Below are 17,280 nucleotides of genomic sequence, written 5' to 3'. Positions count from 1 at the left end.
GTATCAAGACATACTGCTTTCCCCAGGAAGGCATTACCTAATCCCAAGAGAATTTTGAAAAACAGATGACTTACAAGTTTGCTTCTTTTTCCCTGTATTTAGAACACAGATCTTCAGACTGGAAAGATGAAACATGGCGACCCATGGCCTAAGGAGCAAGAGGATGAGAGTGTTAGTCTGAAGCAGAGAGCTTCTCTGGTAGCGCACTGTCTGGAGCGCAAAGAGGACAAAGTACGGAGTCAGGCAAAGAAACATCGGAGCATCATAGGCTTGGACGACCTAGGCACTCAAAGTCTCAAGCCACAGCAGACACCCACTTTGGACTCGAAGACACAGAAGAAAAAAGAAGATAAAACTGCAGAACCTCCTATGGTGATAAAAAAGTTGCCGTCCAATGTAATGCAGGAATTAAATTCAGTGCTGCAGAAAAACAGAACTCAAACAGGGGCTCCATAATCATAATAAAATATTTTTTAACTGCAGAGCAGACCTCAATGCAAATTGTACATTGATATGTGAAATTATAATAAGTCAAAAAACTGTTGACCTGAATTTTTTTTTAAATATGTATATGTTTTAAATATCATTATTTTTGTTTTTGGTTAGGTTTGTAGGAGGAGGTGCTGTAAATGTATTAATAAAAAAGAAAATTGTCATCAGTTAGTGTGCAAAGATTTTTTTGTCAAGGGTAGTATTCGTCCATGAGTATCTTAACAGTGTAGAAACTGTTCTGTGGGTTTTATAAAGCGCTCTACAGTAACAGTTTAAAAAACATATCCCATTCCCATTTCCTTGTTATATGACACTATTCTTACATGACCATGATTTGCTCAGCTAATTTACATAGAGGTCAGAGTGTGTGTATATGTATATATATTTGGAAATATAATGATAAGCAAGCCATATTATCATTGCAGACCCTTTTGCGTCAGAGGGATAAAGATGGAATTTGTATCTTCTTTGTAACAGATAACTATTGTAAGGGCTAAAGAAAGCGATATATTGTATGTCAGTCACATTTTCAGTAATAACCTGGCTGCAGTCTTCTATTCAAGCTGTAATTTGTAAATTTCCTTTTTAGGTAAACCAGAATGTTTATTCGTTTACTAGTTTATGTTAACCAAAACAATTTCATTCACATTGATATCCTTGTTTGGAAAGAGTAATCCAGTCCACGCGCGCAGACTAGCAGTGAACGATCATTCCTGAGGCGGAAGCCGGGAATCCAGTACTTTTAAAAAATTGTGTTTTTAACTTCATTTTTGCACTGACCTGTACTTTCACCTTCCCACCGCAGCCGATTAGGTGCTGTCGGGGGGTTCTCCTCAGCCGCCATCTTAGGGGAGGATTTGAGTTGGCGGACCAGTTGCTCGGCCCTCCCGCCCTCATTGACATAAAATGGCCACACATTTTCGGTCGCGCAGTGGACGAGCGCAGTGGGCGCGCCGACTGCACGCCAAAGGCAAGCCCGTCTGCGCCCGTCCGGCCAGGATGGGCCCAGGGGCCAGCACCCTTTCCTAAATGATTACCTATTCCTCGGAAGACTTAAGAACATTATACCAGGCTACATTTCTGTCCTGCCCAGCCACTCTTGATTACCTGAACCATCTCGATATCCTCCCTAATGCATTAGACTCCTTACCCACTATTCCCTGTCAAAGCCAAACTTCCATCTTAACATCAGTCCCTAACTTAAAACTTCATATTTCGTATCTCAACACCCGTTCCTAGGTTTAGCACCAATTGAACACTTTTTTTTGCTTCTCCTTGATGACAAACCTGATGTATTTTTCATTACCGAAACATGGCTTAACACTGACTCCTCCCTGGACATCCTGACAGCCCTTCCAGAGCCATATTATATTTTACATGCCGATCGGGCTCCAGGAAAGACGGGTGGTGGAGTAGCTGCAATTATTAAGAAATAGCATGTCTTCACTTCTATGTCCACTTTGAATCTTCCTGGAGCAGATAACCTAATCATTAAACTCGAATCTAAGGCTGGTCCATTAATCTGTGTTTTCATTTACAGACCCCCCCAATACATGGCCTCATTCCCCCTTTCCCTGTGTGAACAATTGGCTACTGTGCTCACTGACTACACGAAAATTCTCTTGCTCGGAGATTTTAAATATTGGTGCAATGATGATCTTGGTGGCCCGCAGGCCACTGAACTCACGGAACTCCTCTCTGGTCTCAACTTTTGCCACCATATCACTTCTGCCATGCACGTTAAAGGACACATTCTTGATCAGGTGTGGAGTAATATTCTCACCATTTCCACTCCCGTCATATGCCCCTGCATATGGTCGGATCATTCTTTGATAAAATTTTCCATATCTATTGCAGTTGACAGTAAACCTCCAACAATGGCTGGTGGCCTCATTAGGAAATGGAGCACTCTTAATAAACAAGCCTTTTGGACAGCTTAGCGAGCACCATCCCAGCCGACACTATAGACCTTGAGCAGGCCGAAACGAATATCTCTCACTGGCTGCTGGCAGCAAGTAACTTACACGCTCCCCTGAAAAAATTTATAAACCGCCCGCCATCCGGAATCCCAGAAGTGGTTTTCCCAGGACTTCAGGGCAAAAAAAACTAGACATCCGCCAAAAGGAACGAAAATGGAGGAGAAACTATGTCCCACATGAAAAATCTATTTATAGAGCTGCTCTTACTGCTTATAAGCAAGCAATCATCCAAGCCAAGGCACTATATTTTTCAAATATAATTACCCCTGAAAATAAGTCTAAGGACATCTTTGCCATCGTTAATAAGCTGTCAAACATGGAGAGAGTTCTCCTCAAACCGACCGTTACCCAAAACCTGTGTAACTCCCTTACCCAATACTTTTGGGATAAAATCACTGTAATCAAAGCCAGTATCCCAGCTACTGCCCCTAAACCAAATGCCACCCCACCAATCCCCAGTGAACACTCCTTCGACCACTTTCCACTCCTGAATGCAGACTCCTTACAAACCTTCATAACAAGGGTAAAATCTGGCTGCTGTCCTCCGTATATTTTAAAGGAAATTCTCTCGGTCCATTCTGCCCCCATTTTTTTGGGGGGAAACTTCTTTATTTGCGACTGCATAGTATCTCACATAACATAGTATGATATTATGAACAAAGTACAGTCTTTAACTTTTTCCCCCACCCCATATTCTCCCCTCGTTTGTTTTTGCACCATTTCCATTATGCTTGCAGCCAAGAACACAGAGAACATGCACGTCATTATTAAGCACCTCTCCAACGCCTCCTCTCCTGTCCCCTCCCAGCCCTCCCTATGCGGCAGACCCTAAAGTCCAGCGCCTAAGTAGCCCCCCATTATGAACATCAGAGTCCATTGCATTGATATCTCCCAGCCCCAAATGTTCACTCCCTCTCTGATACGCAAGCCTGCAAGTGTCTGCGATCTCTCATAGTCCTCCATCAAGGCCGTGATAGTGTCTCCATTTGCCCTACACTCTACGAAATTTCGTTGGGCAGCCCCTCGCCCGATATGTGTCCCTTTCGGCTGCCATGTATAGGTCCATGCCCCTTCTCCATTCCTCAAGCAGCGGAGCATCAGGCGCCTCCCATTTCCTAGCTATATCCCTCTTGGCCACTACCAGGGCTAGCCCCATAAAAATCAGGAGTGGGCGTGCTAGGTCCACATCATTAGTCATCCCTAATAGTACTGCCTTCGGGTCCGGCGGGATGTCTGTCTCCAGCACCTACCCCAGTTCAGCTAAGACCTCCTCCCAGTACGTTTGAATGCGGGGACAGGACCAAATGGTGTGCAGGAAGTCTCCCCTATCATGGCCACAGCATAGACAGCATGGGTCAGGTATCCTTCCCAATCTATAAAGCCGCACTCTATCAAAATATGACCTATGCAGGACCTTAAATTGGATCAAACAGAGGCGTGATTTGATCACTACCTCTCTAGGGTGCATCAGTATTACCCCCCTATCCACATCATCCATTTCTCCCACCTCCCGTACCCATGTGTTCCTGAGGCCTTCTAATTTGTTTGGTCTATTATTCATGATGGTTTTATATGCCAGGGACACAGCTTTCCCCGGGATTTGTTCCTGTAAAAGGCGGCCTTCTAGTGGGGCATATTCGGGGAGTACCTCCAGCGATGACCCTTCCGCCCTCCATGCATGTCTGAGTTGCATTTATTTAAAGAGCTGGGAGTGGTGGAGTCCATACTCCTTTTGGAGCGACGGGAAGGATTGTAACACCCCTTTTTTATTCACATCCCATAGAGTAGAGATACCAATGGCATCCCACTCCTGGAACCCCTTCAACTTGTGTAGATTTGAGAATCTATTTACAGCACTCCTAAGAGTTTACAATTTTAACAGTCCGGGCAATATGTTATTAAGAGCCCTAAAAGTAACACACTCTACTTGTTATAGAGGATTCCGGAGAGACAAGTAGCAAGGTTGGAATCATTGGGGATTTCCAAAGAAAATTCAAAGTACAGTCCGATTAATTTGTATTCTTCAGTCTTTTCTTTATTTTCAAATTCGTAAAACAGATACTCCCAGCACAAAGATCACCAACACGTGTTTCGTCCTACACAAGGACTTTTTCAAGGCATGAGCAAGGCGAAGTGGAGCATATATTCATCATCAAAATGAGAGAAGCAGACTGTAATTAGAATGAAGCAATGCCTTCAACTTGTGTAATTCCTTCAGCAAGGTGCAGTGCCACAGTGGGGTTTGCTTTGTCGGTTTGTGTTCCTACTGTATTGCCTTTGTCGCCCTCTTTCATGCTCCCAGTGTGATTCTAGTAGCCGTTAGTAATCTGGCCTGCCCCTTCCCTCCATAGATGTAATGAAGACAGCTGCGGATGCCCATCTTGTGTCGTTCTAGTGCATAGGTGGGGTGTGTGGCGGGTGCGTGGAGCCATTCATTTATGGGTGGCAAGTGTTCTGCCCAGTAATAGGTCTCTAGGTCAGGCAAGGATATTCCACCATCGTATTAATGTCTCTGTAAGGTCGAGAGAGCTACTCTAGGCTGCTTACCCAACCACAGATAGGACCTCAACGCCGCATGAATGTCTCGGAATGTCTTGCATGGCAAGGGAAAGTATTCATTCTGAAATGCGTATAGAAATCTCGGGAGCGTGACCATTTTAAACATAGCTGCCCGCCCCAGAATCGTCAGTGGGAGTGATTGTCATTGATCCAGCGCCCCTATAGAAAATCTGTCTCAACAACACTACCCAACACCATGATACTCACCAATAATCCTAAATTCACACAAGGCCCATAAATAACAGAGACAAATATTGGGCAACTGAATCATGTGACCTAATTAATCAGAACTATTCACAAACTATTTACTTATTATATACAACTGCAGTTTATCATCATCTTAATCATGTAAATATAACGGAAACATTTCATTAAGCCACTTAGGCAATGGATCAACTGATGGTAACTAGACTAAGAATAAACAAGACCAGCTTGTCATTTCAAAATCTATTTTATTAATTTTATTTTCAAACAAAGAGCATTTTAGAATAAAGAAATCTTTTTATTAGCATTTATGAAAGCATCATTTAATCAATTAAAGGCACATTAAACTGCCACTTTTAAACGGATCAGCTTGCAAAGAATTAAAGTAGCAAAAGTCTCATTCCCTATATTCTTTTTCCCTTACTAAACTCATTTAAACCTAAAAAGGAAATGGCATTAGTTCAGTTATCCTTACGTGAGTCAAAAGTCCGACAGCACTTCACGCCCTTCAGGAATCAGGAACGAGCAAGCCAAGCTCCTCCCAAGGGGTCAGGTTTTATACCTTTTCTCTATCTAAAACAAGCGACATTAGCTTCCGAGGATTTTGCAACATCTTATTAAATAACAGTTTGCTGCTTCCTCAGCTTAGCTGTTCAGCCGCTTCCTGTCCTTGAAGTTATTCAACTCAGAGCACATCTTGCACAGTTCCATTTATTTATTTACTGACGGACATCATTGTGGCAAACCTTTCCACGTTCTTTAGCTGTGCTTGGCTCATCACAATAGGATTATGAAACACCCTTTTTAAAGCTAGGCCTCAGGCCTCTTACTTGAAGGCTAATATGCAAAGAAACACAAAACATTAATTAATTTGAGTAATGAAGATTATTCTGTTACCCACCCCCTTGCTAAATATTAACCCATTAGTTTATGTTAACTAGCTTTAAGCACATGAATGCAGCATTATAAAAACCTTCTTCTTATAGGCCTCCAGGATTCTCCACGAGCCTTTGCCACATAAAAGACACGACATAGACAAAAGCTCATTTAAAATAAGCACATGCCATTAATTAAACAGCCGCCATTAATATTGACAAGACAAATAGACAAGGTTAGTTCATTATTTTTCAACGTGCTTGCAAGTGCAACAAAGAGCACATAATGTTAAACCCATATGTCGTGAATGCATTTTAATCTAAGTTGATTAGTACATTTTCTTGCAAAAACTCATTAATATAATTAATTATTATGGAAGTTTAACTTCGCGAGCCAAAAACAAAAAATCATTTCTGAAACTCGCTTCATCACCATCTACTAGCATCGTCAGAGAAAGTGCGTAGGACCCGGCTGATATTACATTCGTAGGAGAGATTACCATCAATTGTGACAAATATTCCTAAGTACATAAACCCCTTCCTAGTTGTTTTCAGTCTCTTTGGCAGCATGGGCCAGTCCTCCCTACCTTGTGGATCGTACATCGTCGACTTGTTCCAGTTATTCTGGTACCCTGAGTTATTCCCGTAACAGTCTAATTCTTCAAACAGTGCCGGTATGGTAGTGTCCGGGTGCGTAACATAGAGTAGTACATCGTCCGCGTATAGAGACAGCTTCTTGTCTGCTCCGTCCGCTGACCCCATCCGGACCCCGGTAATCCCTACATTTTGTCTCACTGCACAGGCCAGCACTTCAATGGATAACGCAAACAACAGGGGGTATAAAGGGCATCCCTGCCTGGTGCCTCGTTGAATCGGGAAGGCCTCCGATAATGCCCCACAGTTAGATCCAACACCGTTGTTTAGCTCACTGCACCATTCTGGTGAAGAATTGGCTTGGTAGTTTAGTCTGCCCTGTTCCCATGATGCACTGGGCCAGGGACAGACTAATTTGCATATAGCCAGGTTCTGAGCTGGGATGGGGCAGTGAGATAAATAACGGTGATGAATCAAGCCCTGATCTTTGGACTGGGTAAGAGTGGTCTGCTTAATTCAGACACTCTGTTCATCACCACCCCCTTTTCTGTATCGTTTTTGGCCACTATAGGTGTGGCAGGGTATACTCAGACATGAGTCCCTTTCTCACTGCACCATCAGGATTCAAGCAAGCCGGGCCGAAGACGGCTGAAATCCCAGAAACCGGTCCCCGGTAGCTTGTCTCCTTTCTGGTGAAGAATTGGCTTGGTAGTTTGGTCTGCCCTGTTCCCATGATGCACTGGGCCAGGGACAGACTGATTTGCATATAGCCAGGTTCTGAGCTGGGATGGTGCAGTGAGATAAATAACGGTGATGGATCAAGCCCTGATCTTTGGACTGGGTAAGAGTGGTCTGCTTAATTCAGACACTCTGTTCATCACCACCCCCTTTTCTGAATCGTTTTTGCTCACTATAGGTGTGGCAGGGTATACTCAGACATGAGTCCCTTACTCACTCCACCATCAGGATTCATCAGTGAGCTAAAAAACGGTGTTGGATCTAGCCCTGATCTCTTGACTGGGTGAGAGTATTCTGCTTAATTCAGAAACTCTGTCCATCACCATCCCTTATGGTTAAATAATATAAACAACAAACATAAAGAAATGTATAAAGGAGTGTGTGTGTAACTTGCGTGCCCCTTCTACGATGCGCTGCAGTGCCACAGAATAGTCCTGTCCCCTTTTCAGGAATGCGAGTCTTGAGTCTCAGTGTCGGGCTCTTCGGGGAGGCCTCTTGCCTCCTGTTCCATCTCATGTATTGCCTTCTCCATAGGATGTAGGGAATGATCAGTCACCTCCTCTTCTCCTGAGGTCCGGTCGCCTGTGTCGTCTTCTTCGTCCATGCCATTATGATCGGTTACGATACAGAAAAGGGGGTTGTGATGAACAGAGTGTCTGAATTAAGCAGACCACTCTTACCCAGTCCAAAGATCAGGGCTTGATCCATCACCGTTATTTATCTCACTGCCCCATCCCAGCTCAGAACCTGGCTATATGCAAATTAGTCTGTCCCTGGCCCAGTGCATCATGGGAACAGGGCAGACCAAACTACCAAGCCAATTCTTCACCAGAAAGGAGACAAGCTACCGGGGACCGGTTTCTGGCATTTCAGCCTCTTCGGCCCGGCTTGCTTGAATCCTGATGGAGCAGTGAGAAAGGGACTCATGTCTGAGTATACCCTGCCACACCTATAGTGGCCAAAAACGATACAGAAAAGGGGGTGGTGATGAACAGAGTGTCTGAATTAAGCAGACCACTCTTACCCAGTCCAAAGATCAGGGCTTGATCCATCACCGTTATTTATCTCACTGCCCCATCCCAGCTCAGAACCTGGCTATATGCAAATTAGTCTGTCCCTGGCCCAGTGCATCATGGGAACAGGGCAGACCAAACTACCAAGCCAATTCTTCACCAGAAAGGAGACAAGCTACCGGGGACCGGTTTCTGGCATTTCAGCCTCTTCGGCCCGGCTTGCTTGAATCCTGATGGAGCAGTGAGAAAGGGACTCATGTCTGAGTATACCCTGCCACACCTATAGTGGCCAAAAACGATACAGAAAAGGGGGTGGTGATGAACAGAGTGTCTGAATTAAGCAGACCACTCTTACCCAGTCCAAAGATCAGGGCTTGATCCATCACCGTTATTTATCTCACTGCCCCATCCCAGCTCAGAACCTGGCTATATGCAAATTAGTCTGTCCCTGGCCCAGTGCATCATGGGAACAGGGCAGACCAAACTACCAAGCCAATTCTTCACCAGAAAGGAGACAAGCTACCGGGGACCGGTTTCTGGCATTTCAGCCTCTTCGGCCCGGCTTGCTTGAATCCTGATGGAGCAGTGAGAAAGGGACTCATGTCTGAGTATACCCTGCCACACCTATAGTGGCCAAAAACGATACAGAAAAGGGGGTGGTGATGAACAGAGTGTCTGAATTAAGCAGACCACTCTTACCCAGTCCAAAGATCAGGGCTATTATGATCGGTTAAGCAGTTGTATCTGAATCCAGACATCGCCTTTGCCCCCACCAATACTGCCGGAGTCAACCTTCTTCGACCCTGTGTGCGAGGACCCGGATAAGGGGTCGTTTGTGTGTGCCTCCTACTCTGAGGTTTCTTTACCCTTTGAGTTTTAGGTGGACTCCGACGGAAGCCAGCAGCCGCGATCTCTTCCCTGAGCCTGCGGCTTTCCTGTACTGCTCCTTGTATTATAGGTCGTTCTTCCAACCATTGCTATGCCTCCTCTGGTCGGTTGAAAAAGTGCGTTCTCCCTTCATATAGTACTTTTAGCTTCGCCGGGAAGAGTAGCATGTACCTTAGGTTTAAGTCTCTCAGCTTTGCCTTTATCGTGTCATAAGAACGTCTCTGTTTCTGGACCTCTTGGCTGTAGTCCGGAAAGATCATTATGTCAGTGTTCTCCAGCCTTATCTCCCCTTTCTTCCTGACTTCCCGCAAAATAAGGTCTCTATCCGCAAAGTTGAGGAAGCGCGCAATTATCGGTCTTGGCCATGCCCCCTCCGGTGGTCTCGCAAGCAACACCCTGTGCGCCCTTTCGATGATGAAGCAGTTTGAGAATTGCGCCTGTGGGAATGTTGTCTTTAGCCAGGAGTTGAGATAGGCCGCCACGTCCGTCCCCTCAATGCCTTCTCTAAAACCTACAAAGCGGAGGTTATTGCGTCTCGCTCTGTTTTCCGCATCGTCCACCGTCCACAGCAATTGCCGGTGCGATGTCTGAAGTTCCGCCATTTCCTTTTGGAGAGTGGTAATAGAGTCCTCCGCTTCTCCAATTCTTGTTTCCGCCGTCGTCACCCGCTCCATGAGGTTCCGAAAGTCTTGACGCAGGAGGAGCACCTCCGAGCCCACCTCTCCTATCTTGACCTCCAGAGCTGCCCTCTTGAGTCCTGGATATGCTTTCTGGATGCCTGTATCGCTTCCAGTAACGTGGCGGTGTCAGATCGCGCGCCCTGGGCCATAGGAAGTGTCTCCCTTAGTTGGCGGGCCGTGGCAAAGCTGTCAATAGTTTCCTGCCGTGTGGACCTAACCACTGGGTCTTTTTTCCCCCTCTTGAGCATCTATATAAGTGTCCAGATGGCGCGCTGGCCATCCTCGCGTCACCCACGCAGGAATGTCCTCACAGATGTCAGGGTGGGAGGACCTTAGATATCGCCCTTCAGCCGCGCTGTCCGTTCCTCCCTGCACTCTGGAGTGTGGGGGGGGTAGCTCGCCATCTCCCATGTTGTTGGCCACGCCCCCCGCAGTCTACATTGTTAACCCATTCTGCCCCCATTTTGACCTTTCTTAATGCTTCCCTTTCACAGGGTGTGGTCCCCGAAGCCTTCACAGAGGCAGTAATCATACCCCTTTTTTAAAAAACGGGTGCGGATTCCTCAGTCCTTTCTAATTACAGGCCTATCTCTCTCCTCCCCTGTCTGGCTAAAATTCTTGAAGCTCTTGTCACCACCCACCTTTTCAATTTTATTGAACACTTTAACCTTCTGAATCCTCACCAAGCGGGGTTTCAGCCCGCTCATTCCACCGAGACTGTCATCACCGCTGTCGTGGATTCTCTTCGCGACAATGCCGACAAGGGCTCTGGTTCTACTTAATCTCTCTGCCGCGTTCGACACGGTCGACCATGCCATCTTATTGGACCGTGTCGAACAAGCCGGCATCCTGAGCTCAGCTCATAGCTGGATCAGGTCCTTCCTCAGTTAGGGCACTCAAGCGGTCCGCCTGGCTCCCTTCACTGCTCCCAAACTCCTGACTACTTGTGGGGATCCACATGGTTCTTCGTTGTCCCCTCTTTTGTTTAATCTGTATCTTGTCCCTCTGATTCAGTCCCTGGGAAAGTTCAAGGTCGTCACATTCAATTATGCTGATGACCTTCAACTCATTTTCACAATAGACAGTTCTCCCGATAATATCAGGGAATTCCAGGATACATGATACATATCCATTCCTGGATGGATTCTAATCATTTAAAACTGAACCCTGGAAAGACAGAATTAATTTTCAACGGCAGGAGCCAAATATTCTGGGGCCCACACTATTGGCCCTCTGAATTAGGCCTCCTGCCCACTCCCTCCACATCGGTGAAGAGCCTGAGAGTAGTCATCGACAGTGATCTGTCACTGAAAACCCAGGTGGGTACGGTGGTATCCTCTTGCTTCTACCAGCTCCGCAGGATAAAGAAAATTAGTCAGATGCTGACCCAGTCGGCATTGATCCAGTAGGTAATAGGCTAGTACTATCACACCTGTTAATGCCAATTCAATCTATCTGGGCCTCCCTCTTTATCTTGGCAAACGTCTCCAATTGGTCCAGAACCAAGCTGCAAGACTGATCCACCAGCAGCCTCGTTGGCATTCAGCCAGGCCCCTGTTAAAACAACTCCACTGGCTCCCTTTTCCTCAACAAGTAGAATTCAAAACAGCATGTATCGTTTTCAAATCTCTCCATGCTCGCAGTCCCAAATTTATTAATACCCTTCTGCCTAGGTACACCCCTTCCCGTAATCTTCGATCTGCCAATCTTCATCTTCTGGTTACACCAGCTTTCAAACTGCAACGTCAGGGCAGACACAGGTTTGTGACCCTTGCTTCCAGACTCTGGAATTCCCTCCCTCTGGGGATCCGCTCCTGCACCGACTTCTTAGCGTTCAGAAAACAGCTTAAGACCTGGCTTTTCTCTCTGGCCTAGGCATAACCCCATGTCCATCTGGGTTATCTTCTAGTCAGCGCCATGAAACCCCTGGGTGTACGCGCGCTATATAAAAGGCTGTTAACATAGCATAACATAACAATGCACCAGGTGTTGAATTTTTGAAGCAGCAGGACTGACCTACTGTATTGATTTGGAAAATTAATTGCTGAGATGATTTTGAATCCCAAGTTTGTTACTATTTTTACAGGGATTGTCGACTTTTCTTGATTTTGAGGCCAGAAACAACTGCCATTTGGTAAGTCATTGAATAGAAGCACTATGTCTGTCTTGCTTCCATTTAGATTCAGGAGATTAAAGGACATCCTTTATCGCCAAATCTAAGACAGCTTTTAAAGGAAAGGGTGATACTTACTATACTTGAATTTACTTTTACAAATACAAGGTTTGTGTCTGCATAACTGTATGAGAGACTGGATAGGTGAAATAGTAGATGAAATCCTATATTCTCTGTGCAAACAATTGTCCCTAATTTTCTCATTACAAACGAGCTGATACAAACTAGTCCTCTGTAATAAGAAAAAGCCATAGCTGCTTGACCGTATTTATTCTAATTGAGTTGACATCACAGTGCTTGCTACCAGAACCAACAGACAGTGTCAAAGGTAGCAGGATACAGGCTGAATTACAACTGTTGTTTAACATACATTGTCAGCTCGCTCTTCTGTATCTCTGAAATAAACAGATAATAACAGAAGTCTGGTATTCATAGTAAGGTGTATTTTTGCACCTCAAGTTCATTATACTAAAGTAGTAGTCTTTCGGCACCATACCATGCATTATGAGCAATCAACAAGCATCTGCTCATAACTAGACAGAGACGAGAAACTCAAGATTAACTAATTATGGCAGTTTCTGATTACATCAAAGGAAAAATAACTGGGAAGATGGAGGGGTTGATTTGTGACGGAGCAGGGTTTTCTATATTTCAGTCTTCATGTGTAATTATTAAATAACCCCCGCCACTGTTTGTATGGACCATTGTTCGTCTACAAGGAGAAGTGTAAAGGAGCAACCATCTACATTAAGCGCATAGCAATTCATTAAAGGCTTTTAGTACAGTCAAGAAAGAGAACATTCTGTGAGTTGAATGGTTTTATTTCAATTCTTTAGCCTTACATTATAGCCTTATAGCTCGCCGTAGAGGGCTATATCGGCGATTTTAACGGCCCTCTCCAGCGTTAAAGGCCCCGAGCCGAAGGCGAGGGCCTTCAACAATGGAGAGGGACTTTAATAGTGGTATAGCCCATCTACGAAGGGCTATAAGACTATTAGAACATTCTGTCACTAGAGGACAGAATGTTGTAACAAAAAAAATCAAAGCCTTTTGGGAGCGTGAGGGGATTGGAATCCCCTCAGGTTCCCTGAAGCTTTTGTTCACAGCCAGAGCTGTGAAAAAAGAAACATTGGAATGTTGGAGCTCCTGGCTTTTACCAGCCATTATAAGCCCTGAGCACTTCAATGGAGCTTCCAACATTCCAATGTTCTAATATTTATTCAATGAGTAATAATCATTTAGGTGTCAGCATTTACATTAATATCCTCTACAATCAATATTTCAGTATAAGGAAAAATACAGTATTAGTTCAGATTAAATATTGCAAAAATACAACAAGAGTGTTCCAAAAAGAAAGTTCACCAATTCAAATTAAATTGGAATAAGGGAAAAACAAGGGGGCATATTTACAATAACTGGCGCATCCCAGCTAATCAGCAGGGATGCGCCAGTTATTGTGCGCCACAGCTCCGCCATCATGGATGCGCCGCATTTACAATGCGGCGCACCATGGGGCAAAAGCAGCACAGATGCGTGATCGCATCTGTGCCGTCAAAGTGGCGCATTGCTGGAGTTGCGTCGCAAGCGCGACGCAGCTCCAGCAATGCTCTGGGGGCCCTATCTAGTTAATGCTGAGTCAATCCTTACGCCTGCTTCAGGCAGGCGCAGGGTTTTGACGCAGCATGGGCCTAAAAGTGACTGAGTGAAATCTTGTAGATTTCACTCAGCCACTTTTAGGAGGCGTTCCTGGGCCGGAACGCCCACCCCTGCACAGGAACCTCTACATATGGCGCAGGGCTTTACAACGTGACGCATCTCCCAGTTGCGTCATGTTGTAAGTACCACCGCACCATGATGCAGGATTTGCGCCGCTGCTGCATCATGAAAGTGATGCAACAGGGGCATAAATGAGGCGCAAGGGGCTTGTAAATCTGCCCCAAGGTGTTAGTTCAGATACTCTATAAGGAGTTCTGATGAGAGACTCAATGCAAAAGCATAAAGTCAATGTATGTCAAGCTGAAATGTATTCTGAGCTATAAATAAACAGACATCAAAGAAATAGGCTAAGCAACCTCTCATGTAGAGAAGTATAAAACATTCAGAGGTGAGTCAGCCAGAGCGAGTGAGAGAAGCTCAAAAGAAACAGCTCTCCTCTAAGAAAAAAAACATAATAGAAAAGCCCTACACTGCTCTATGAACACACACTAATTTAAACACACACTATTCTAGATGGCAGCATGTTTTTTTTCCATCTTCTGCATCCTCAAAAGAGAGTCATCCTCCCTGTTGCCTCCTCTCCTGCTGGTGAGAACCACACTATCAGTTGTCTAATGCAAACCAAATGGCTATTCACTAACTAACAAAAGACTTCTGGAAAATTACAACATCTGCCACAAAGAAGCAAAACATCTTGTGGAAAACAACGGCTCAACATGGCAAACAGGCCTTTCAATTGTTCACATGAAACTTTCATTAATATGCGGTACAAAAGGGGGTGGTGATGGACGGAGCATCTGAATTGTTAGACTTGGCTGTCTCTAGTTGGCAGAGGTATACACTTCTGACAAATAGGGACTCACCTCCTCTAGTCAGGGCAAGGGGATCACACACTTAGATAACCGCTGCTCACCCCCTTGGTAGCTTGGCAAAACAGACAGGCTTATCTCAGAGGCAGTGCGTTAAGCATTTATGACCACATACAGTAATAAAGTGAATACACTACAAATGGACACGACACAGTAGTATTATAAAAATAAGGATTTTTATATAAGGCTTAGCACAAGACCAAATAACGACAAAAATATACCACAATCTTATAAATACTCTTGGAAGGAAAAATAATAGTTCAAGTGTAGTTTCTTCTTAGCACAAAATCTTTAGTAACAAAAGCAACTCTTCTTCTTTAAAACACAGTTCTTGGCAACAATGTAACCCACACTGGAGTCACACGACGTCGAGGCAAAGTTAATCCAAAGGGTTCGGCGTCGACCGCGAGGAGCGCTTCGTCGAGCCCGGAGTCGCACAGACCCCCACAACACAGTACCTTGGAAAAGCAAAGCACACGATGATCAGCGGCGTCGAGATGTCCGGCGTCGCGTCTCCGGCGTCGATCCGGCCTCGGAGTCTGGGCAACCTGCAGCGCCGTCGACAGATGTCAGGCAGGAGCAGCGCTCACGAGGCGAAGCAGGATACGGCGGCGTCGTCAATGTTGATGGTGATGTTGCAAGAGTGAGCAGCGCTCACGGCGTCGAGAGGGCTCGAAGTCGATGCGATCAGCAGTGGTGCAGACACAGGGTCATTTGGAGCTGGAGCCGAACTCGCTACTCACTGGCGTTGCTGCTGGCGTCGATAGGGCCCGGCGGCTGGCGTAGAGGAAGCGGGACACTGGAGCCGTTACTCACGATGTTGAGCTGGATTCGTCGGCTTCGAGGTTGCTGGTTTCTTTCAGAGGTGCTGGACTCTCAGGTTCCAGCAACAAGCACTTTTAGCAGATGAAGTCCTTTAGCCCTGTGACTTCAACAGGAGGCTGGCACTCTTCCAGCCCTTGGAGATTTTCTTTAGCAAAGCTTGAGAGTACACACTCAGTTCCTCTCTCCTGGTTCCTTGGCAAAAATAAAGAAGCAACTGCAGGATTCCCCCAACAAACAGCACACTGGCAGAAGGGGTAGGCAAGTCCCTGGATCAGCAGGCTTCTTGTCCTTGATTCAGGTTTCCTTGTCAGAAGTGATCTAAATTCTTGGTTCAGGGGTCCTTCTCTTATACCCCTTTTTGGCTTTGATCACTTTGTCCATGCAGGGGAATTTCCCCACATCCTGGGTTTGTTGTGGGTGTAGCCAGGCAGAGGCACCTGGCCTATTCACTGTGCAGGGCTGGGTCCTCAGACGCCCAGCAGGAGGTGGAGGCAGCATTGTCACTGGCAGGAGCAGAGCTATCAGCCTCCTGGTAGGAGGTGGGGCCAGGATCGTCCCTGGCAGGCACAGAGCCATCAGTCGCCTGGCAGGAGGTGGAGCCAGCATTGTGTCAGGCAGGGCAGGCTATCAGGAGCTACTCTCCCCCTACTCTCAATGCAAATGTCCCACTCATCCCACACTGACTCATTCAGACCTCTGGAGCCACCTAGCTCCTGTCACACACACACCAAACCAGCAGAAACCAGAAATAGTTACACAAGAAAATAGCCACTTTCTAAAAGTGCTATTTTCAAACCCAGAGTCCAAAAACCATCCACACAAACGGATGTGTGATTAAACCCCGAGTTCAGGGATACCAAACTCGACATTGCACCATGCTCCCCGAGCCAGCTAGGATTATAGCATTAATAACCCCGGCAGCCCATTCTAACTAATGGAGAGCAGGTTACCTTACAATAGTGAAAAACGAATATGGCTGTAATTCACTATTAGGACATGCCAACTTGGTCAGGCGTGTCCTACCTTATGCTTACAATGCACCCTTCCCGTGGGCCTACCATAGGGGTGACTAACATGAAGTTAAGGGAAGGTTTAGGGACTGGCAAGTAGGTGTACTTGCGCAGTCAGCGTGACAGTACCAGACTGCACGTACGTCTAGCAATGGAAGACTTGTAGAAATACTTTTCCTAGGCCGCTCTTGTGGGTGGCACAACATGTGCTGCAAGCCCACAACAGCATTTGTATTTACAAGCCCTGGCACTCCTGGTGCACTAGACTAGGGACTGACAGTAAACCAAATAAGCCAAACATGGAATTCAATCAATACAGCAATTTTACATAGGGAGCACCTGCACTGTGGCACTGATCAGCAGTGGCACAGTGCCCAAAGCAGTATACCAGCAAAAACATCGTAAACAGAGGAGGCAAACAGAAAAAAAGGGAGGAGAGACTCAAGCCAATGATGTCAGGCCTAACATGAATCAATCAAACACTCACACCCAGTCAAAAGATCTGAGTTTAATCCATCTCCGTTCTTTAGCCCACTCTGCCACCCCAGTTCAGACATGGCTGTATGCAAATCAGTCTGACCCTGTGCCTCATGGGAACAGTGCAGCCCGAACTGCCAGGCCATGTCTTCCCTGGACCGGAAACAAGCTTCCGCGGACCGGTTTCT

General features: G+C 45.9%; 1 protein-coding gene across 1 annotated transcript in view; it reads left to right on the top strand.

The window, feature by feature from the left end:
• LOC147666522 (arf-GAP with Rho-GAP domain, ANK repeat and PH domain-containing protein 2-like) overlaps positions 1-656 on the top strand; it is an 81,221-nt gene extending 80,565 nt beyond the window's left edge. The window contains exon 3 of the mRNA XM_086949014.1: positions 103-656. Within this exon, the coding sequence (XP_086805140.1) occupies positions 103-456 (354 nt within the window). The 3' untranslated portion in view covers positions 457-656. The remainder of the gene's footprint in view (positions 1-102) is intronic.
• The last annotated feature ends 16,624 nt before the right edge of the window (positions 657-17,280 follow it).

Source organism: Lissotriton vulgaris, unplaced genomic scaffold (genome assembly GCF_964263255.1).
Source record: "Lissotriton vulgaris unplaced genomic scaffold, aLisVul1.2 SCAFFOLD_1541, whole genome shotgun sequence".
Taxonomy (NCBI): domain Eukaryota; kingdom Metazoa; phylum Chordata; class Amphibia; order Caudata; family Salamandridae; genus Lissotriton; species Lissotriton vulgaris.
Note: the sequence above shows the minus strand (reverse complement) of the source record. Positions and strands in the feature narration are given on the sequence as shown.